At 45.8% G+C, this 24219-nt stretch overlaps 1 protein-coding gene across 1 annotated transcript in view; it reads right to left on the bottom strand.

The window, feature by feature from the left end:
* Window positions 1-2987: 2987 nt before the first annotated feature.
* FUNDC1 (FUN14 domain containing 1) overlaps window positions 2988-24219 on the bottom strand; it is a 44481-nt gene continuing 23249 nt past the window's right edge. The window contains exons 4-5 of the mRNA XM_068265597.1: window positions 20858-20986; window positions 2988-3529 (exon numbers count right to left, since the gene is read on the bottom strand). Coding sequence (XP_068121698.1) covers window positions 3452-3529; window positions 20858-20986 — 207 coding nt within the window. The 3' untranslated portion in view covers window positions 2988-3451. The remainder of the gene's footprint in view (window positions 3530-20857; window positions 20987-24219) is intronic.

Genomic DNA, 24219 nt, shown 5'->3' with positions numbered 1-24219 from the left:
TTATCATGGGAAAGGGGGTTTCAGCTACTGATTGGGGTGAAGTTCAATTATCTGTTACGGTTTCTCTTTAACTAAGGCCACATACACACATCAGACCATGGTCTTTTGAAAATGAAAGATCACAGACCAATCTTACCACCCTTCATGTAGTATGAGAGCCATACTCTACACAGTCTTTTCTATGGAGCTGAACTCCACATCAGAAAAAAATCTTTGCAAGATGCTGCACACACAGATGCTGTACAGACACAAAAGATCAGTATCTGCCAAAAATCCATTCCTGCAAATTGCAATGATAGTCTATGAGATCTGCAGAGCCTCATACACACATGATTTAACTGACATTCATCTGCAGATCAGATCCACCAGGATGGATTTTCAGATCTGCGGATGATTGCTTGATCTGCAGATGAATGTCAGTTAAATCATGTGTGTATGATGATCTGCAGATCTCATAGACTATCATTGCAATTTGCAGGAATGGATTTTTGGCAGGAACAGATCTTTTGCAGATACTGATCTTTTGTGTCTGTACAGCATCTGTGTGTGCAGCATCTTGCAAAGATTTTTTTCTGATGTGGAGTTCAGCTCCATAGAAAAGACTGTGTAGAGTATGGCTCTCATACTACATGAAGGGTGGTAAGATTGGTCTGTGATCTTTCATTTTCAAAAAACCATGGTCTGATGTGTGTATGTGGCCTAATACATGAAATAAGAACCATATGCAGGTGTTTTGAATTAATTAGCAGATGAGAGTATGACACTTTGTGCCTAGAATAGCGAACAATTTCACAATATTCGAATGGTCTGAGATTTTAATTTTAGGGTTTTCATAAGCTGTAATCCATAATCATCAAGATTCGAACAAACAAAGGCAAATATCTCGCTTTGCATGTAATAAGTCTTTCATGTATTGGTTTCATCTTTTAAAGTGTACCCGAGATGGAGCCACAGCATAAAAACATATATATACCCGGGCCTTCCCCCAGCCCACTCCAGCATGATCACTCCCATGCCATCCTCTTCTGGCTCCCCGTTCGCCCGCAACAGGCCCTGTAAAATCCTGTCAGCCAGGCACCCCCCATCTTGCTCCTGTCACTGGGAGCGTTCTGCTCCCCCGGTGATGTGAACACTCTGGGAGCATGCAAGAGGCCTGGCCGCGCATGTGCAGTTGGCCCCGGACCGAAGTTATGTATGTTTTTATGCTGTGGCCCCATCTCAGATTCCCTTTAAGTTGAATTATTAAAATAAATTGACTTTTGCACAATATTCTAATTTTGAGTTTCACCTGTAATTTTGGGTCTATGCAGAGTTATTCAAATTTGTTAAAGAGGAACAAAATAATAATGAATACAATTGCTTTTTTTGTACAATAATTATGTATAAATGATTTAGTCAGTGTTTGCCCGTGTAAAATCTTTCCTCTCCCCAATTTGCTTTCTGAAATGTATCACAGGCGGCAACATCTTTAGTGCTGGCAAGTAAGCTTTACGAAAAGTTTACTGAGATTTCTAAGATCGTTCAAAAACATAGCTGGTCTTCGCATGACAGATAGAGAATGATAGAAAAATGCTGTGAGGGAGGACTAGGGCCACATTGACCAACACCACTTAGAAATAGACAGAGCTTTGAAAACGTCTACATTGTACACTCAGAATAATTAGCAATATAACGTAGAATTGATCTACTTTTGTCCTGGTAAGAATTTTTGATGCCTGGAATGTGACCAGAAACTTTACTAATCCTGTTTAAAGCAGCTTACAAGGAAGAACGCGGCCTTCTGATTCTCCCATTATTAATCGTAGCACTGAATGAAAGATTTTTCCTAATATTCTGCGTCATGCTGCGATTGTTGTAAATGTGAATAGTTTTTCTGTTGATTGCATTCAGGGAAAATCGGAAATGCAAATCTGAAAGGAATCGCAAATCAGATTGTCAGTGTGCAGGGAGACTTATACAGTACATACCTGGGACTTTCTCCAGCCTCATGCGCAAGGGTCGCTCCCACGTCGCCGTCCTCAGTCTTCTGTATTGCCAGTACAGAGTCCCTTAACTTCAGCCAGTCTGCACAAGAGAAGTTCGCCCCCTATGCATCTCTCTGGCGGCTGCTAGAGATCCGTAGAGGGCGCACTTCTCTTGCGCAGACTGGCCAAAGTTACGAGACCCGGTACCGGCGCTACAGAAGACTGAGGACGGCGGCGTGGGAGCGATTCATGCGCATGTGGCTGGAGGAAGCCCCAGGTATGTATAAAACTTTTAGTTTAAATCATCTCTGGTTTCCTTTAAGACTGCTCCATGTTTGCCTTCAATGTAATTGTAATTCTTTTCTGTGGAATTACCTTTTTCATGTACCGTAAGTAGAGTGAATCACAGGTATGAGTCCTAAATTGTGGCCCCCCATCCTGCCTGGCTAAGCTGTTTTCACTAATTAACTTTCACCAACTCATCATATATTTAGGACATGATTAGCGGGGGAATGGTCACATTTTGTGTAAGTACCTAGAAGAAGCTATGTGGTCTGGCTTTAAGAGCGGTCTTCAACTAGGAATTGCAATAATGCGATTCCTAGTCCATGGAACACACATGATTACAGCGTGAATCCAACAGGTGTCACGCCATGATAGCTGTAAACAGGATCAGTAAACACATGAAAAATGCGGCAGGACTTATGTCTGTGATAAAATACGATCCAAAGGCTCTTGGAATCGGATCGCAAAATGCAGACAGTGGAAAACAGCCCTTAATTTTTGCTCTTCTCCCGTGCCTGTTCAATGACAAGCTCAGTTACATATATTGCACAAATTGTCAGTTGAGATATTTATTGCACTCTGAGAAAAAACAAACAAATGTGTGCAACTTCTTCTGCAACGGCTTTCTTCTTGTAATAATAATTCAGGACCCATTCCAAAACCCTTCTCTTTCAGTAACTGTATGCAAGCAAGGCTTTCTTGAAGTGGTTATACGATAAATGAAACCTACACAGATAATCATATTACACTGTTTTATTTTGTAGTTTCTATCTAAATCTATTTGTAATATAGTCTATTGCACAATGTGAATGTTTTGTTTGTTTTCCCATGTAAGAGTAACATTCAGTGATGGGGCTTTCATCGCCATTTACAGTACAGTTTTGGCACTAGTCAGAAAAGCACACACCATTAAATAAATATAAAAAGTAAATTTATAAAGTAACACTAACAAACATATAAAGACCTATCATGATAACAGCAAAAGCAATACAAGTAACAAAGTTGTCTTGTATAAATTAAACTTTCCAGTCTTTAGATGGTGGTGTAGACTATAACAATAGTTCTTTGTAAGCTCTTTCTATGTTTAAGCATATACAGTATAAGAAAACGTGTTCTAGAGCAAAACAAGGCATTCTTGTCAGACAAGAAAATTCCACTCTTATCACTTTCACGCAGATTTCTGTCTTATGTCACGTCCCTTCTTAAGATGCAAGGCCAAGTAAGAAGCCACCAATAAAGCCCCCGGATACGACAATATTTTGCTTGAGAAAATTTGTTGACTGAAAAGATAAAAAGAATGGTCAAATCCAATTAGTCTTACAAGAAATCTTTAGTTAGCTGTTGTGGGTTTTTTGGAAGGAGACAGTACAGTACTCTGGCTGCCATGCTGATCTTTTGACTTAACCAATGTCTGTATCACATACCTGCAACAAACATGCAGCCAGTAAAGTCACACGCAAAACACATTATCTACATAGTTCTGTGGCGTGATTCAAACAATATAAAGGCAAAGAATCAGTATGACAGCCAGACAAATAACATTTTCCAAATAAAAATGGCAATGTCTGTATTTATACAGATTTTCTTTAAAGTGTACCTGCAGTGAAAAAAGTACCCCTAGGGGGTACTTACCTTGGGATGGGGACGCCTTCTATATGCCTTCAAACTACTTGAGGGGCTTGCTTACAAAAGATTATTAGTATTTCTCAACAACCTTGCTATTTGACCTTTTTCCATATCTTCTCTGGGGTTGTAAAGAAATCGCTCAATATTGGAAAGAGGTACACAAGTGGATAGAGAGAACATTGAAAAAAAAAATCCATTTCACCCTGCACAGTTATTATTGGGTATAGTTCATAAAATACTGGTCAAACAAAATCGCATAGACTAACATTTCGATGCTCGATACCATATGCATAAAAGCTAGTTATTCTCAGCTGGAAACAAGCAACTTTGCCAACTAGTTCTGGCTAGGTAAAAATATGTAAATAAGGTTTTAACCACCCTTAAAAAGTTTATGAAAAACACAAAGCCTCAATGATATTTGAAAGGTTGATTTAAGAAAAGCTTAAAGAGGAACTGTTGAGAAAATCTTAAAATTTAAAACACATACAAATAAGAAGTGCATTTCTCCCAGAGTAAAATGAGCCATAAATTACTTTTCTCCTATGTTCCTGTCCCTTACAATAAGAAGTAGAAATCTGTCATTACCGACAGATTTTGGACTAGCCCATCTTCTCATAGGGGGGTTCTTAGGGTTTTCTTTACATTTAAAAGCACTGAGGGCTGGGGCACACCGAGCGGCTTTTCGAGTGTTTCTGCAGCCGCTTGCGGCTGCGGATACGCTAGGGTAATGCATTTCAATGGAGGTGTGCACACCAGAGCGGGAGGAGTTTTGCGGAAACTAATCCTCCCGGGGTGAGGCATTTTTTGGATTGCGGAGGCATTCCTGCCTCAATTTTAAGTATAGGAAAAATGCAAACCGCTCTGAAAAACGGCAGATCAGAGCAGTTTGCCAGGCGGTTTTGGTACAGAAGCTGTTCAGTAACAGCTTTACTGTAACAATATATGAAATGTACTACACTGAAATCCGCAGCAGCAATCCGCAAAATGCTAGCAAAACGCATCATAAAAATAAAAAAAAAAAGCGTTTAAAAATCTGCTACCATTTTGCGGATCTGCTAACTGGTTTTGGTGTGCACCGGGCCTTAGTGAATGGCAGTTGCTCTGTCCAACTGCCAAATTAGTGTACCGCGAGCAGGGAGGCAGGCCAGCATTTTTGTATAAATCTTTTTCAGGGAATGTCTTTATAAAGAATAAAGGCCATGCTGAGAATCCCCTACGGAGAGATGGACTAGCCCAAAACCTGTGGGTAACGTCAGATTTCTACTACCTACTGTGAGTGACAGCAACATAGGAGAAAAGTAATTTATGGCTCATTACTCTGGGAGAAATGTAGATCTTATTTGTATAGGTTTTGAATTTTAAGATTTTTGTGACAGTTATTATTATTGATTTATAAAGCACCAACATGTTCCGTGGCGAGTTCCTCTACATAGGCTCACCAATGGCTGTGTGAACGAAGTACAAACTGTCTTTATATACTGATGAGTCTGTCGGAGGGGTCGGGGGCAAGTCCCACTTAGCCTTATGTGGTCTTTTTGGCTGCTTGTTCGGTTTTATTTTGCTTATATATTTGTGCAGGTTATATTTGCTTATATTGTTGCATCATAAAGTTTGTCAATAATAATTGGCTTGGGGAAAAAAAGAAAAAAAATATTGCTTTTTGACCCATCTGGTTTTAAACCTGTCCTATCCAATGAAAGGTCTCTCACAAAATATGTGCGATGACCTCCTCAGAGTCAAGTCATAATACAACTTTTCTATCTTCTGCCCTGTTTTTTTTTTCTTATTTATCCACTTCTGACATGGTTGATCACCCTCACCTATTCCAAACTGTGCAGTCTATCTGCGTTGGTGACACTTCGGGATGGTCAATACGATAATAATTGAGTTGATTTAGATCTTTATGCAAATGTGTGCAGCTTGAAAATACACTAATCAAATGCAATAGCAGCTTGATTTGCTGCTTCCATTTGCAACTCGTTCACCATCCCTAGTGACACTGCCCCTACTTGGTTTGCTTCCTACTTCCTGACCACTTGTTTCAAATCTCTTTCAATGGTAGCTCTTCCTCTCATAACTCCCTCCATCTTGGTGTCCCGCATGATTATACAAACTGTACACAGGAAGTATTCTAGACAGCGATTGAACTGTACAACAAAGCTGTGAGAATTGCTAAACACTACACGCTCTTGGATACTGCAACATCCTTCTGTCTGGTATTAATCTAACTACACACTTGAACTAGCAATCAATTATGAATGTTGCAGCCAGACCGTTCTATCCTCCTCACAAGTCCTCATCTGCAAATCTCTACAGCAACTTCTATTAAACCTTAGAATAAAGTTCAAACTGCGGTGCATTGCCTTTAAATCATTCCAATTCTGTTCCAGTTACATTTCTGCCCTACTAAAATACACCCTAACCACCCTCTTCTAATGACTTACTAATAACCTCTTCCCATGCATTGCTCTATTTCTATTACATCTCTAAAGATGCATTCATTCTTTAGAATTTCCTTTGTAACGTTTGTTTTACTCCTACCTTCGATGTATTATAAAAAGCCTGCACAATTCACCTCTAAACTAAATTAACCATCTTACGCTTAATCTCAAACTAGCCACAGTTCCATTTTTTCTTCCTATTGTATACTATATTCCTCCACCCACTAGATTAAACCCAAATAAGCAGGGTCTTCATCCTCCTCCATCACAGTATGCACGCTAATTTGTCACTTGGACTGCTTAGTGAGTGTTCAGTGCTGAGTAACAGGACAGTGTTTTATAAAATTAAAGCTGATACTTCACTGTCAGAGATAAAGTGAAAATAGCCATAAATGGGCAGGCAACAATGTAGTAATAGGCAAATTGAAAGATGGCTAGAGTCTAAGCAAACAAAGATCAATTGAATTTAAAGGACAACTACAGGGAGTGCAGAATTATTAGGCAAATGAGTATTTTGACCACATCATCCTCTTTTTGCATGTTGTCTTACTCCAAGCTGTATAGGCTCGAAAGCCTACTACCAATTAAGCATATTAGGTGATGTGCATCTCTGTAGTGAGAAGGGGTGTGGTCTAATGACATCAACACCCTATATCAGGTGTGCATAATTATTAGGCAACTTCCTTTCCTTTGGCAAAATGGGTCAAAAGAAGGACTTGACAGGCTCAGAAAAGTAAAAAATAGTAAAATATCTTGCAGAGGGATGCAACACTCTTAAAATTGCAAAGCTTCTGAAGCGTGATCATCGAACAATCAAGCGTTTCATTCAAAATAGTCAACAGGGTTGCAAGACGTGTGTGGAAAAACCAAGGCGCAAAATAACTGCCCATGAACTGAGAAAAGTCAAGCGTGCAGCTGCCAAGATGCCACTTGCCACCAGTTTGGCCATATTTCAGAGCTGCAACATCACTGGAGTGCCCAAAAGCACAAGGTGTGCAATACTCATTGACATGGCCAAGGTAAGAAAGGCTGAAAGACGACCACCACTGAACAAGACACAAGCTGAAACGTCAAGACTGGGCCAAGAAATATCTCAAGATTTTTCTAAGGTTTTATGGACTGATGAAATGAGAGTGAGTCTTGATGGGCCAGATGGATGGGCCTGTGGCTGGATTGGTAAAGGGCAGAGAGCTCCAGTCCGACTCAGATGCCAGCAAGGTGGAGGTGGAGTACTGGTTTGGGCTGGTATCATCAAAGATGAGCTTGTGGGGCCTTTTCGGGTTGAGGATGGAGTCAAGCTCAACTCCCAATCCTACTGCCAGTTTCTGGAGGACACCTTCTTCAAGCACTGGTACAGGAAGAAGTCTGCATCCTTCAAGAAAAACATGATTTTCATGCAGGACAATGCTCCATCACACACGTCCCAGTACTCCACAGCATGGCTGGCAAGAAAGGGTATAAAAGAAGAAAAACTAATGACATGGCCTCCTTGTTCACCAGATCTGAACCCCATTGAGAACCTGTGGTCCATCATAAAAATGTGAGATTTACAAGGAGGGAAAACAGTACACCTCTCTGAACAGTGTCTGGGAGGCTGTGGTTGCTGCTGCACGCAATGTTGATGGTGAACAGATCAAAACACTGACATAATCCATGGATGGCAGGCTTTTGAGTGTCTTTGCAAAAAAAGGTGGCTATATTGGTCACTGATTTGTTTTTGTTTTATTTTTGAATGTCAGAAATGTATATTTGTGAATGTTGAGATGTTATATTAGTTTCACTGGTAAAAATAAATAATTGAAATGGGTATATATTTGTTTTTTGTTAAGTTGCCTAATAATTATGCACAGTAATAGTCACCTGCACACACAATTCCCTTTTGAAATAGCTAAAACTAAAAAACTAAAAACTACTTTCTAAAATATTCAGCTTTGATATTAATTAGTTTTTTGGGTTCATTGAGAACATGGTTGTTGTTCAATAATAAAATTATTCCTCAAAAATACAACTTGCCTAATAATTCTGCACTCCCTGTATAAGGAGAGTGTCACGGAATAGCCGTGAGAAACGCAGGTGAATCTAGAGAATTCACAGTCGCTTTCCTGATCGCTCCCTGTCGGATCTGAGCAGTCGTGCAAGCGATCCGAAAATTACATTTTGTGTTGTTTTAAATCCAGAGATCTGTTTCCCTGTGAGCCAGAGCAGTCCCCTCACCCCTCAGGAATGTCGCACATGGCTGGACTCCCTGCAGGGCCCAGCTCATTCCCCCTACAGCAGATGTCCCCATGAAAAGGACCAGGAAACTGGCTCCACAGGGGGGCCATAGAAAGCCAGACGATCCGGCACCAAGCACGGGCCATAAGAAAAGAATGGGTGGTATGATTTCCTGTCAGCATATGAAAACCGTATGTCCCACAGCTATAAAATTCATATCGTCTTGTTCGGTAAAATCTGGCCATCGTGCTGATATGAAATTCGTTGGGATAGACCGTTCGGTTATCGAGATATGAATCTTCTCAGGAGCCTGACCCGCTAGCTTAGCCGTGTCTGATGTCATATTAATCTGTATTTTCCAACAAGTCTGAAGCTGCTACCCCCCTAAATATAACGTGTATGGTTCAGGAGTTACAGCATTTCATAAGTTTAGCCCTAAAATCTCTCAGAGGGAATGAACTGTCATTGGTGGGTGACTCAGAGAAGCTGGCATTGCCACACCCCCAAACCAGCTTCATCAAAAGCACCTGGCCAGCAGGCGGGCAGGGAATTCCTCCCTTTACCATCTTCATGACACACGGCCACTATGAGGAACAAGTGGTGGCCATCTTGCCAGAGCTGAAACAAAGGACATCCTCCATTTTGTTTGGATTCTAAATCTTGCTGAACTTTACTCTGAAACAAAGAACTCTAAGAACTTGAAACCGTTTTGCTTGAACTTGATGATTTTCCCGCAAAAGGACATATTTCCACAAACCATAAGTATTTTCTCCCTCTTTATTTCATACTGGCTATTACTGTCTTAATAATTGTGATTTTAATATTTGTCTGTATATATTAATTATTTATATTGCGTGAATAAACGACTTTCTCCAAGTCATTCACTGTCCGCTACCCTGCTTATCAGCACACACAGAACGGATCCCGGGTCTCTGAAGATACGCTACTGTTTGTTTGTTGTTGGCTAGACAGAATACCGTGTGTTTAACCGTTTTATTCGCAGGACTAGTCAGTCAGTTAGTGGGCTCCACGGTCCCATGGTAACCGCGGTGGTGGCAGTTTACTCTGAACCAGTGGGTGTAATCACCCGTGTCTCACAGGCTCCCTTCTGAGTTGTCTGCGGCTAATTCTTAACGGTTCCTGCGCATTGACTGCGACCAGAGTTCGCACGATCTGTGCGCTGGGACCGTTTAGAAGGCTAAGTGCGGTCAGCCACTAGGGCTCCTGTGACAGTGTTAGGCAGCGGTTGGGACCTGTGTTGTGCTGAAAGTATCTAAGATAGCGCTAGCGCTATCAAGAAACGAACTAATTCGTTGGTGTAGCTGGAAGGCAATATATTTTTTATATATACAGAGAGACTGTGTAGCCAGTACCCCTCCCCAAAAGTTTTATTTTATTTGGCATGGAAATGTCCGGGAACTACCAGAACATGTGCCTGTCGGACCTGCAAAATCTTTGCCAAGCGAGAGGCATTGACGTCGGCCGCAGGAAACAACAGGACCTGATAGCAGACTTGTCCAGATGGGATACCCAGCAACTGCGGGAGCCGGGAGTGTCCGCTGAGGTGGATACCAGCCCATCTGACAATCGAGGGGAACCAGAGGCTGAAGATCCTAGGCGTACAGAGGTTGTGCATCCTGAGGGCCCTGCATCAACAGTTACGCAGGAGAATGTCAGTGTGGTCCCCAATCTTAGAGGTTCTGAAAGTACTCGCCCGGAACTGGCCAGTACTGGACTGTCCATGGGTGCTGACCCGGTAATGCAGCAGGCATTACAAAAGCTGATGGAAACTGACCTGGAAAAGTACATGCAGTACATGGAAGCACGAGAGGAACGGGAGCGCCAATCTGCAGAACGCCACGCAGAGAGGGATGCCGCTGAGCGAGAACGGGAGCGCCAACGACAGCATGAGCTAAACATGGCAAAAGTGCAACAGGCCAGCCGGAGTTCACCGCCCAGCCTCCCTGCTGAAGGAGCTGCAGCACCCGTAAGTGCAAAATTTAAATTTGCTAATATTGAGAAAGACACAGACATTGACTTGTTTTTGCGATCTTTCGAAAAAGCATGCCGTCAGTATCGTCTGTCCCGAGACCAGTGGGCCAGACATCTGACACCTTTGCTGCGCTACAAAGCGCTTGATGCTTTCGCAGAATTGCCTGCAGAAAAGGATAATGATTATGCTGCTATAAAAGACGCTATCATTACTAAGTACCAGCTGACGCCAGAAGCCTATCGCAAAAAGTTCAGGGCCTGGCAGAAAAAGTCTTCTGATTCGTACCGAGATGTGGTCAGCAGCTTGCTCACCACACTCCGCCAGTGGACTCTAGGCCTCACCAAAGGGTCTTATGGCGTCCTGGAGGACTTGATAGTCCTCGAACAATTTCTGAACATTTGCCCTGCTGATGTACGACAATTTGTGTTGGAGCGCAAGCCTGCGTCAGCAACTGTCGCTGCAGACCTCGCTGAGACCTTTGCAACTACCCGGGTGTCTGATACCCGCAGAACTGTCCCATCCAGCTGGAGAGGAGGTCAGCCCAATACCTCGGCAGACTCTCCTGCCCCTGTGAGCCGTCACCCACAGAGGCCACCCAGCACAGCTTCTGCACCCAGGGCTGCAGCCTCTGGAGAGGTCACCTGTCACTACTGCCACAAGACAGGACACATGAAGTTCACTTGTCCGGAGCGGAAGCAGACCACCCCAGCACCTGGACCACCCGCACCTCGCCCGCGGCAGACACCACCCGCCAGTGTACCCCAACCAGGAGCCGCATCCAACCTGATGTTTGCCAAGGGGGCAGGGAACTCCCCCATCACAAGCAATCACCAGCTGGTTACTGTGAATGACCAGCTTGTCACGGGTTTCCGTGACACCGGAGCAGATGTCACTCTGGTGCGTGCACACCTTGTCCCCGCAGAGGCCATCATTCCTGACCAGTACCTCACCCTCACTGGAGTGGGGGGCACTCTTTCTCACATTCCCCAAGCTCGGGTGTCCATCGACTGGGGGGTGGAGGTCCACGAGAAGGTCGTTGGGATCCTGGACCAACTGCCGGTCCCTGTTTTGCTGGGGACCGACTTGGGCACGCTGGTGTCGTACTATGAACCTGCACCAAGCCCTGTGGAATGCCAAGACAGAGACGGACTCTCTGCCCACACCCAGGTACTTTGCACCCAGGGGCAAGAACAGGGGGAAGGTGGGTTGAACGTGCCCAGTTCACGGGTACCTGTGTTTGATGTACAAACTGTCTGTGATGAAAATGTTCATGTTACTGTTATTAATGCTTGTGACAATGATGTAGGTAATGCCAATATGTGCCATTCTGAAGGGATACCTGTGCTAGCGGTAACACGCAGCCATACTGCTCAGAACCTGAGCTCAGAACAGGTGGAAGAGGTTCCGGCCTCCTCCCCCTCCTCTGACCACAGGGATGGTACCCTTCAGCCACTAACCTCATACGCCACGGGCCAGCTGGCTGAGAGTGAGAGTGCTGCATTTGTGCAAGCACTCCAGACTGACCCTAGCCTCGAGGCCCTCAGAAAACAGGCTTCTGAGCCCCTCACTGACGAGGCTACGTTCAAGGTATACTGGGAAGGTGGGAAGTTGTACAGTGAGCCTGTACACCCCACCGAAGGTGAAATGGGGATGGGTACCAAGTTGCTTGTGGTACCTAGTGCCTTCCAGGGGCATGTGCTGAAGTCCGCACATGACATTTCCCTGGCCGGGCACTTGGGGATCCACAGGACACTTGATCGTATCCGGGGACATTTCTACTGGCCTCGAATGCGGATAGATGTGACGAACTACTGCCGCTCATGTACCATTTGCCAAAAGGTAAAAAGGGCTGGGAATCCCCGCAAAGCTCCCTTGTGTCCACTGCCAATCATAGGTGAGCCCTTTCACAGAGTGGCAGTCGACATAATTGGACCGTTGCCCACTCCCAGCAGCAGTGGCAAAAGGTACATCCTGACGGTGGTGGATTACGCCACCCGCTATCCTGAGGCCATGGCACTTTCATCCCTGAGGGCGGACAAGGTAGCCGACGCGCTACTTAACATTTTCTCCCGAGTCGGGTTCCCTGCGGAGATGCTCTCTGATCAGGGAACCCAGTTTATGTCCGGACTCATGGAGGCCCTGTGCAAAAAGATACAGATGACGCACATTGTCTCCAGTCCCTACCACCCGCAGACCAATGGACTGTGTGAAAGGTTCAACGGGTCGCTGAAGCAAATGCTGACCACGTTTGTTGAGTCGCAAGGTGGGGACTGGGAACGATACCTGCCTCATCAGTGTTCTCCCCAGAGCCTATTAGCCGGGCGGAGCGCCCACCTGGGTCTCTGTTCCCGCCCGGCTGCTGTGATTAGGCTCTAAAGGATCAGGATTAGGATCTAAAGCAGAGACTCATTCCTCTGCACGGAGTTTTGAATCATTTCTCTGCAGTTTTGAATCATTCCTCTGCGCAGAGTTTCGATTCATTCCTCTGCACGGAGTTTTGAATCACTAGCCCTCCTCCTCCTAGAATCTCCGCCCTCCTCCTCCTCAGCTCCTTCCTATCAGCAGCGTGGAGGGGCGGGGAAAGCTCCTAGCACAGAGCAGAGATGAGTCAGACCGCGGAAGCTTTCAGCTGCAGTCCAGACTTCAGGCACAGAATAGAATCTGCAGCTCGATTGCTTTCCTTTTGGTGAGTCACCTGATCTCCCCCAGCTACTACAGTGCACAGACACTCCTTTCCCTGCAATGTCCAGAAGCCTCAAATACTGGCTAATCAACACATTTCCTTTTTTCTACTGATAATACAGATAACAAGCTGTTTACAGGATCTGTAACCTGAACCTGGTGCTGCATTCACTCTGCCTACTGTGTTCCTGCACTTCATCACAAACTGACCCCCAAGTGTTCAGTCAAATTACTGAGATATCCAGCTTCCAGTATGGGCAAATGAATGGCAAAACGTTCAGTACAGCATGTTTAACTTATCTTTGCTCAGCAGTTACAGTTTTAGGTTGAACAGAAGATTTACAGCCATCCAGTTCAGCCAGAATACTAAATCATTGTAGCATGGTTTTTACAGTCTTCTCTGGAGTTCTCACCATGATTGTCACCTGCCTGTGTGATTTTAGTCAGCACTCCTATACAGCAGCAGGAGTCACATACATTGCATGCTGGGAGTGGTTAATGATGTCTGGTCATATATGTGATGATGGGGGCTATGGCACTAAGGCCCCTTTCACACTGGGGTGCTTTTCAGGGAATGTCCAGAGCTTTACCGAATGCCAGCAAACAGAGGTACTATGACAAAGTTGCCCTGTGTTAGCATTTACACTACAGTTGCAATTTGTATGAAAATATCATACATATACAGCATTTTGGAAGCGCTCGCAATGTGATTTTTTTTTCTCAAACAAGTTATTCCCCCCCTTTCCCCCAAACCAGCACGATCTAGAAATCTCCCCATCTAGTGTGACCCTCCCTCTCCAGCAGCACCCAGCGTGACCTTACTTCCCCACCCTGCTACTTTTTCGTGCCACCCGGCTACAAAATATTTCTGGGGAGAACACTGCTCATCTGTTGTTTGCATACAGGGAGGTGCCGCAGGAATCTACCGGGTTCTCCCCGTTCGAGCTCCTGTATGGTAGGAATGTCCGAGGACCACTACAATTGATGCGGGAGACGTGGGAGGGCAAGGGGGACCCCACAGATGTCTCTGTAGTTGATTATGTTCTCAGGTTCAGGGACAAGATGGAGTCCCTCACGGAAATAGTAACGGAAAACATGGCCCAGGCTCAGGCGAAACAAAAACTCTGGTATGACCGCACTGCTGGAGAGAGGTCATTTGAAGTAGGTGACAAAGTGTATGCCCTTCTTCCAGTGAGGCAGAACAAGCTGCAAGCGGCCTGGGAGGGACCCTACACTGTGGTGCAACGGTTAAACCCTCTGACATATCTGGTGAACATGGGAGGCAGGAAACAGAAAAGCTTTCATGTCAACATGCTGAAGGCCCACCATGACAGGACCAAATATGTGCTGCCAGTGTGCAGCCGGTTAGAGCAGGGAGAGGCAGACCCCCTGTTAGACCTGCTGGCTGACATACGAGATGTGGACAGCGACCTAAGCGTCAACCCACAACTCTCCTCGTCCCAGCAAGAGCAGTTGCAGGAGGTGCTGGGTTCGTACCAGCACACCTTCTCCTGTGCCCCGGGGCGGACCAGTCTGGCAGTGCATAGGGTAGATACGGGCACCCATCCCCCCATCAGGCAATCCGCTTACCGCGTCTCCCCAGAGGTGCAAGCGGACATGCAGAAAGAGGTGAGGGAGATGCTGGAGCTAGGGGTGGTTCAAAAGTCCTGTAGTGCCTGGGCAGCCCCTGTTGTCCTGGTCCCCAAGAAGGACCAGACAACTCGGTTCTGCGTGGACTACAGGAAGTTGAACGCCATCACCACTACAGACGCCTACCCCATGCCTCGCATCGATAAGTTGTTGGATACGCTGGCGTCCGCCAGGTACCTATCAATCATGGATCTGAGCCGGGGGTACTGGCAGATACCACTTGCACCTGACGCGAGGCAGAAGTCAGCCTTCATCACCCCTTTTGGCCTCTTCGAGTTCACGATGATGCCCTTTGGGATGAAGAACGCTCCTGCCACGTTTCAGCGGGCCGTAAACGACCTGCTGGAGGGACTGCAAGGGTTCGCTGTAGCGTACTTGGATGACATTGCGGTGTTCAGCCCCACCTGGGAGGAACACCTCAAACACCTGTCCCAGGTACTAGAGAGGCTGGCCGTAGCCAATCTGACAGTTAAGCCAAGTAAGTGTCAGATTGGTATGACCGAGGTGCAGTACTTAGGTCACCGGGTGGGGGGGGGTAACACCCTGAAACGGAAAAGGTTGACGCCATCCTGGCATGGCCTCGGCCTATCACGAAAAAGCAGGTCCAGGCGTTCCTGGGGACCGCCGGCTACTGTAGGAAATTTGTTCCAGCCTATAGTACCCTGGCGAAGCCCCTGACCGATGCCACTAGCAACAAACACCCCAAGGTTGTTAGCTGGACCCCCGCTTGCGAGAACGCCTTCCAAGCATTGAAGCAGGCACTCGCGAGTGCCCCTGTGCTTCAAGCCCCGGATTTCAGTCGTCGGTTTGTTGTGCAAACCGATGCCTCTGACTACGGTCTCGGCGCAGTCCTCAGCCAGGTGGATGGAGAGGGAGATGAACACCCTATCCTCTACCTGAGCCGGAAGCTCCTGCCCCGAGAGGTAGCCTACTCCACAACTGAAAAGGAGTGCCTAGCGATCGTGTGGGCCCTACAGAAACTACAATCGTATCTGTACGGCCGCTCCTTCACGATCATTACCGACCATAACCCCCTCAGTTGGCTAAACCGTACTGCTGGGACCAATGGCAAGCTCCTACGGTGGAGCCTGTCATTGCAACAGTACGACTTTACGATCCAACACAAAGCAGGCAGCCGACACCAAAACGCCGATGGGCTGTCCCGGTGTCAGGGGGAACTAGACCCAACAGCACCGATGGCTGCTACGGCGGATGTCTTGCTGACAACCCCCCCGTCAGGAAAGGGAGGTGTCACGGAATAGCCGTGAGAAACGCAGGTGAATCTAGAGAATTCACAGTCGCTTTCCTGATCGCTCCCTGTCGGATCTGAGCAGTCGTGCAAGCGATCCGAAAATTACATTTTGTGTTGTTTTAAATCCAGAGATCTGTTCCCCTGTGAGCCAAAGCAGTCCCCTCACCCCTCAGGAATGTCGCACATGGCTGGACTCCCTGCAGGGCCCAGCCCATTCCCCCTACAGCAGATGTCCCCATGAAAAGGACCAGGAAACTGGCTCCACAGGGGGGCCATAGAAAGCCAGACGATCCGGCACCGAGCACGGGCCATAAGAAAAGCATGGGTGGTATGATTTCCTGTCAGCATATGAAAACCGTATGTCGCACAGCTATAAAATTCATATCGTCTTGTTCGGTAAAATCTGGCCATCGTGCTGATATGAAATTCGTTGGGATAGACCGTCCGGTTATCGAGATATGAATCTTCTCAGGAGCCTGACCCGCTAGCTTAGCCGTGTCTGATGTCATATTAATCTGTATTTTCCAACAAGTCTGAAGCTGCTACTCCCCTAAATATAACGTGTATGGTTCAGGAGTTACAGCATTTCATAAGTTTAGCCCTAAAATCTCTCAGAGGGAATGAACTGTCATTGGTGGGTGACTCAGAGAAGCCGGCATTGCCACACCCCCAAACCAGCTTCATCAAAAGCACCTGGCCAGCAGGCGGGCAGGGAATTCCTCCCTTTACCATCTTCATGACACACGGCCACTATGAGGAACAAGTGGTGGCCATCTTGCCAGGGCTGAAACAAAGGACATCCTCCATTTTGTTTGGATTCTAAATCTTGCTGAACTTTACTCTGAAACAAAGAACTCTAAGAACTTGAAACCGTTTTGCTTGAACTTGATGATTTTCCCGCAAAAGGACATATTTCCACAAACCATAAGTATTTTCTCCCTCTTTATTTCATACTGGCTATTACTGTCTTAATAATTGTGATTTTAATAATTGTCTGTATATATTAATTATTTATATTGCGTGAATAAACGACTTTCTCCAAGTCATTCACTGTCCGCTACCCTGCTTATCAGCACACAGAACTGATCCCGGGTCTCTGAAGATACGCTACTGTTTGTTTGTTGTTGGCTAGACAGAATACCGTGTGTTTAACCGTTTTATTCGCAGGACTAGTCAGTCAGTTAGTGGGCTCCACGGTCCCATGGTAACCGCGGTGGTGGCAGTTTACTCTGAACCAGTGGGTGAAGTTGTAATCACCCGTGTCTCACAGGCTCCCTTCTGAGTTGTCTGCGGCTAATTCTTAACGGTTCCTGCGCATTGACTGCGACCAGAGTTCGCACGATCTGTGCGCTGGCACCGTTTAGAAGGCTAAGTGCGGTCAGCCACTAGGGCTCCTGTGACAGAGAGGGATATGGAGGCTGCCATGTTTATTTCCTTTTCAGTAATACTAGTTACCTGGCTATCCTGCTGATCCTCTGCCTCTAATACTTTTAGCCATAGACCCTGAACAAATTAATGCAGATCAGGTGTTTCTGACATTATAGTCAGATCTTACAAGATTAGCTGCATGCTTGTTTCTGGTGTGATTCAGACACTACTGCAGCCAATTAGGTCAGCAGGGCTGCCAGGCAAATTTGTTTAAAAATGAAATAAATATGGCAGCCTTTATGTTCTTCTCACTACAGCTGTCCTTTAAGGTAGTAATAGCCTGATTTCAGCAATGAGATTACAGTGATAGGCAGATTAAGGTGACGCTGAAGTGAGTGTGTGTTGCACTCACCTGCACCTTGATACAGCGATTACCTCCTCGGCTGGTCTCATGGTGCATTTTTATGCCTTTCCTGCATCTTCTGTGATGGCACAGACACAATCTGCCCATCTCCTTACCAGGCACACTCCGGGGGAGAGTGTAGCATCTCTATTCCCTTCTGTGTGCAGAGAGGGGCAGCACTGGCCCAACAGTCAGGGTGATTTAAACCTTGGCTAACCAGTATGGTTAGCTCACTACAGCCAAGATGTGTCTCCACAATATTCAGTCTTGCTAGCTTTGCCAATTCTGTCAGTCCTGTCCATTAAAGAGAACCTGTAACAAAAAAAAGTTCCCCTGGGGGGTACTCACCTTGGGAGGGGGAAGCCTCAGGTTCCCAGTGAGGCTTCTCCTTCCCCTGTAACTGCAGGCAGTCCAGCGCTGGCTCCCCCGAAGTGTCCCGGAATCCTCCCTCGACAAGCCTGACAAGCAATGATAAGCGCCGATTTATTTACCTTTCCTGACTCCAGCAGGGGCACTGTTGCGGCTTTCCGCACGGAGATAGGCGAAAATAGCCAATCTCTGTCAGGTCCGCTCTACTGCGCAGGCGATTTGCGCCTGCGCAGTAGAGCAGCCTGACAGTGATCGGCTATTTCCGCCTATCTCCGAGTGGAGAGCCAATACTGCGTCTGAGCTGGAGCCGGGAAGGTAAATATTTACATCCCTGCTGTTCGGGGAGCTTTATCTCCGCCGCCGTGGGACCGAGGAGGTTGGGGGAAGCCTCAATAGGATCCGGAGGCTTCCTCCACCCCAGGTGAGTATCCCCCAGGGGAGGTTTTTCTCAGTACAGGTTTTGTTTAAAGACACAGAATCCAGGCTCATCTCCTCAAGTCAGAATACTAAAGTAACGTAAAAGAGATGCTAAAGGGGGTGTTGCTAAACAGAAAAATCAATCAACCCTTTGCACATTTACACACATGCAAGTACTCACTGCAGATCAACCACCCAGGAACCACTACTATCCCTACAGCGAATTTAAAAGTAGAAGACTTTGTTTGCAAAAAAAGGCATTCTTTTGTATAGTCACATACGCCACACAAAGGCTACCCTGAGTTTGTAGGAGTCCTAACTTTGACCCTAGGACATGCATATTGCAACATGCAAGCATACAGTGCACAAACCTATCAAAAGACTAGGAGCACATATCCTAACGTCCTATCTTGGGACATGAATATTCTCTCATAGGACAAATAGTGTTTCCGACTAACCTCAAAGGGCGCTACAATATACATCCAAACACACAGCACGGGCTGTGTAAATGCTGACAACTGTTATAGGACAGAAAGAACGCACTGAATTTAACCCTGGCCACAAGGTTTAAAACTACAATAAAGCCACAGCATCCAGGCTCATTTTCTCATGTGATACACTAACTTAAGGTAAAATAGAGGTGCTAAAGTGGGTGTAGCCTAAGAGCAAAATCAATTAACCTTTTGCTCTGTACAATCAAACAACATCATTGCATACCAGCAGTTTTGAAGCTGTGTTTAGTGTTCAGGGACATCAAAGGAACAATTTGCATATTCAGCAGTGATGCACTGAGGGACACCTCATATGCTCACTCCATCCTGAATAATCGCAAATGCCTCCTGCTTTAAGAAGGCAAAATTATGTTTAACTAATTGGACACTCTCATGCATATTTGTCCTTTAACATCTGTTAGCATTTATACAGCTCACACGGGTGTGTGCATGGTGTATATGGATGTATATTTTAGTGCCTTTTAGGTTAGTCCGAAGCACTATCTGTCCCATGAGAGGATAAGAGAAGATGTTAGGATATGTGCTCTTAAAGGGAACCCGAGGTGAGAGCGATATAGAAGCAGCCATTTATTTCCTTTTAAACAATACCAGTTACCTGGCAGTCCTCCTGACCCTGTGTCTCTAATACTTTTAGCCATAGGCCCTGAACAAGCATATCAGGTACTCTGACTCAGGTTTTACTGGATTAGCCATATTATTCTTTTAGAGTTTCAGCCACTACTTATGCCAGAAGATCAATAGGGCTGCCAGGCAACTGGCATTGTTTACAAGGAAATAAATATGGCAGCCTCCACATCTCTCTCACCGTGGGTTCCCTTTATTCTTTAGATAAGTTGATGCACAGTAAGCGTACATGTTACATCATGCATGTTATAGGGCAAGTGTTTGGGCACGTACAAACTCAGGGGAGCCTCTGCATGGAGTATGTGACAGACAAATAATACTTTTTTTTTTTTTGCTAATGAAGACCTTGAAGACCTCTGCTTTTAAGTTAGCTGTAGGGATAGTAGTGGTTCCTACATGGTTGGTCTGTAATATTTAAATGAGTGTGTGCAAAAGATTTTGCAGTCCTGTTCATTAGTCCTATCAGTCATTACCCCCAACCTTGCCCACAATCCAATCCTGTCCATCATCCTCTCAGTCTCTAGCCCATCCTGACACTCTCCCACTGCCTTCTTGTTCATTATGTCAATAGTGGGGCAATCCCAGAGGTGACCACCAAGTAGACTACCACCCACTAGGGGTAGCAGCCCATATTCACTTTTGAGGTGTTCTGGGGATCTTTAGTCACTTAAAGGTGCGTACACACGCACTACAGCAGCCAACGACGGGTCCGTCGGCACCTCCCGCTAAAGGGTTTTCAGCAGACTGCAGTGCGTGTGTACGCACTGTCGGCGGACTGATAAGGCTGTTCCTGAACGATCGTCCGGCAGATCGTTCAGGAACAGCCTTATCAGTCCGCCGACAGTGCGTACACACGCACTGCAGTCTGCTGAAAGTCCGCCCAGCGGGAAGGTCCGAAGGACCCGTCGTTTGCTTCTGTAGTGCGTGTGTATGCACCTTTAGACTCCACATCCTGGGAAAACCCCTGCCTACCATCGGTGCATACAAAGAAAATACACACATACACATACTATACAGTATATGTATTTGCGAAAACAAAAAAAGTCTGTTTTCTTACCTCTTCAATCAAATTGTTAAGTTCCGGAACAGACTTATTTGCTTGTTTCTTTATCTTCCTCTTAGCCTTATTAACATCTGTTTCCACTCGTTTCCAGTCTATCTGTATGTAACCACCATGACTGGCAATCTATAGAGAAAAAAAAAAAAAGGAACAAAAGATTTAGTACATACAGTAACTACTCACTGCAAGTGAGTGTGTGTGTGAATGTGTGTGTTAGTTAACCATTTAACGAGAAAGGATATGGATAGATGGAGAGGGCTGAAGTCATGAAAGTGAAACTGGGCAAAAAAGTGTGCAGAAACTGTAGAATCAGCTGCAGTTTTCCACTAGCTCAAGTGTGGCCCCAGTCTCAAGAACTGTAACTTAAATACCAGAGCCGGAAAAAACATGGAAAACGGAGGGAGAGCAGGCATATACTGTCACCTGTGCCGATGCCGATGCTTCTATATCGCTCTCACCTCGGGTTCCCTTTAAGAGCACATATCCTAACAACATCTCCCCCCCCCCATTATATTTGAACGTACCACAGGATCTTCTTAGTCACCGGAGTCGGGGTGACTGCACAGGCGCTTGCCATGCTTCCCGTGGCCGGGTGCACTGCGCATGATGTCATTCACCTGGTATAGTGACGTCATATGCATGCATAGTGCCAGCCACGAGCAGCCTGGTCAGCGCCTGCGCAGTCACCCCGACTCTGGCGACTTAGTAGAAGATCCTGTGGTGCTTTCAGATACAATGCAGGGGGCAGAGAGGAGAACGGGGGGGGGGGGGGGGGGGGCGGTAGGTATCGGCACAGGTGACAGTATATGCCTGCCCCCATTTTTCATGTTTTTTTTGGCTCTGGTATTCTTTAAGATATTAAAATGTATCCTTCCATTTGAATTTGTAGCCAGCTGTTTCTAAGAATGACTGAAGCTGAAACAGTACCTCTTTGTAAGCCTGGACTCTTTACTCTTTTAGTTGTTCAGACAGGCTAGAAACTCCCCATCTTGCTGTATAAGTAAATTACCGTATTGTTACGTAATATTTTTTTTTTACCCTCAAAAGAGGGGAGATAAAGTCAATGCTTCTTATATTCTAAATACAGGGAGTCCCCAACTTACGAAAGCCTGCCGATACGAACCACTGACCCGACGTCAGGGACTCCCTGTATTGTCCTTGTGTCCTCCCTTGTGTCCTCCTTTGTGTCCCCAGTGTACACCTCTGCTCCTCTGTGCATAGTTAAAAGCAGCGGCAGTGTGTCTCAGAGACCTCCCCCTCACTGTTCCCCTCGTGCCGGTCACGTGCAATGATGCCATCAGCAGAAGCCAGCACTAGGACAACAGTGGAACAGACGAGAGGTCTCTGATCGCAGTGGAAGTCAATGGATCAGGTAAGATGCGTTGACGCTGCTTTTAACTACTATGCACAGGGGAGCGGAGGGGGACCAGCCGTCTGGAAGGGCAAGTATGACAGCTCCTTGCCACTCTGCTTTGCTTGCCAGGCTGAGGAAGAGCAGCAGGAAAAATGTGGCCTTACAGCTACATATAGTTTTAATATATGTGGCTGCTAAAAGGTTATCTCACTAATATTATAAATGCGAAAGTTTGAATGTTTGTTAATCACGCAACACTGACTGAACAGATTTGAATGAAATTTGGCACACATGGAACATTACCTGGAATAAAATATAGGATACTTTTTATCCCCATAACCAAAAAGTGGGCGGATACAAATTTCACTGGGAAAATGTAAACTGTAGCCATTCTTATACTGTTTATGGTAGGGTTCTAAAACTTTGCACTTGGCACTGGGCGATTGGGATTATTATTCAGAAAAGTGGGTGGAGCCAACAAAAGCCAATCAAAATTCACCTATTGATTTTCAAAGGGAATATTTAATTGCTGCCATTCTTGCACTATTAATGGCACAATCCTCAAACCTGGAACAGTTGTTCATTGGGCGACTGGGGTTCAAATTCACAAAAGGGGGTGGAGCCACAGCTAATTGGATTTGTTTCATTTCAATGCAAATTATTGATGCCAAAGACCGCAAAGGTCATTGAGTAATTGAGTGTTAGGGTTAGAAAAAGTGAGCGGAGCCAACACCAGCCAAATACATACCTAAGTGGCTGGATAGTGTACTGGTTAAGGGCTCTGCCTTTGACTTGGGAGACCAGGGTTCGAATCCTGGCTAGGTCAAGTACCTATTTAGTAAGGAGTTCAAGGCAAGACTCCCTAACACTGCAGGCTGGCCTCTTGAGCGCGTCCCAGTGGCTGCAGCTCTTGAGCGCTTTGAGTCCGACAGGAGAAAAGTGCTATACAAATGTTCGGATTATTATTATTATTAAAGTGAACCTCCGGACTAAAAATCGACTCAGCAGCGCTGAAAAGGCTTGGTGTTTCTTTAACAGTTTCACAGCATCAGAACTGTGTTTCTCTTATACAAGCCTCATTTTTAGCTGCACAGAAGAAAACTGCCCGGGCTTTTTTCCCCTGATGCTGTGCAAAGCATGATGGGATTTCTGATCATCTTGTTCTCGTTCTGCTGTTTTGGTGCATGTTTTTTTTTTTACCTTTTCAATTTGACATTTGAAGCCTAGCGTGTGCAGCTGGGATGGGTAATCAGGACACAGGACAGTTGGAGCTGTGTCTCCTGCTCCTTGTCACCTCCTTTCAACCAAAAAGATGGCTGCCCCCATGACAAAGATGGCAGCCCCCATGAATCACAAACATTTGCCTGTTCTTTTAAAACCGGGTGGGTAAGAGATTATATTACTTAGCTATTCTAATTAACATAACTAATGTAACTTGTTGACAGTATGTTTGTTTAGGCTGAAGTTCCCCTTTAAGCAACGCCGGGCAGGGCTGTTTCTTGGAAAGTGCGGGGAGGGCGACCTGGATGCAGATCGGCAAGTAAAAGAAGGTCATAAAAGTTAGGGAGTTGGTGCCGTGCGGTGCAGCCAAATTGAAGAGGAAAGAAGATTACCAGCGCAATCACCTTCCTTGACTCCTCCTAGGCTGCCTGCATCCGACGTCAAGTCATCATCACGTCACCACCGTGTGATGACACTTGATGTCCTGTAGCAGTACTGCAGGCTATCTTTACAACTTTCTATATGTATGTGACCTAAAAATCTGATTTACAAGCATTTCCTAAGGGCCTTTTTCCACTAGCCTGCGATTTGCTTCTGATCGCAAATCGCAAGGTACATTAAACTAATGGAAACTGCAGCAGCAATTTCCATTAGTGCGATCCGATTGCGATTTTGGTCAAAGCGCAATCGTTGTCCTGCCGCGTTTTGTATGCGATTGAGCTGGACTGTAATGAGTATAGTAGCTCAATCGCAATCGCATGGTGGAAATTGAAACGCGATTGCG

Source organism: Hyperolius riggenbachi, chromosome 2 (assembly GCF_040937935.1).
Source record: "Hyperolius riggenbachi isolate aHypRig1 chromosome 2, aHypRig1.pri, whole genome shotgun sequence".
In the NCBI taxonomy this organism is placed as follows: domain Eukaryota; kingdom Metazoa; phylum Chordata; class Amphibia; order Anura; family Hyperoliidae; genus Hyperolius; species Hyperolius riggenbachi.
Note: the sequence above shows the minus strand (reverse complement) of the source record. Positions and strands in the feature narration are given on the sequence as shown.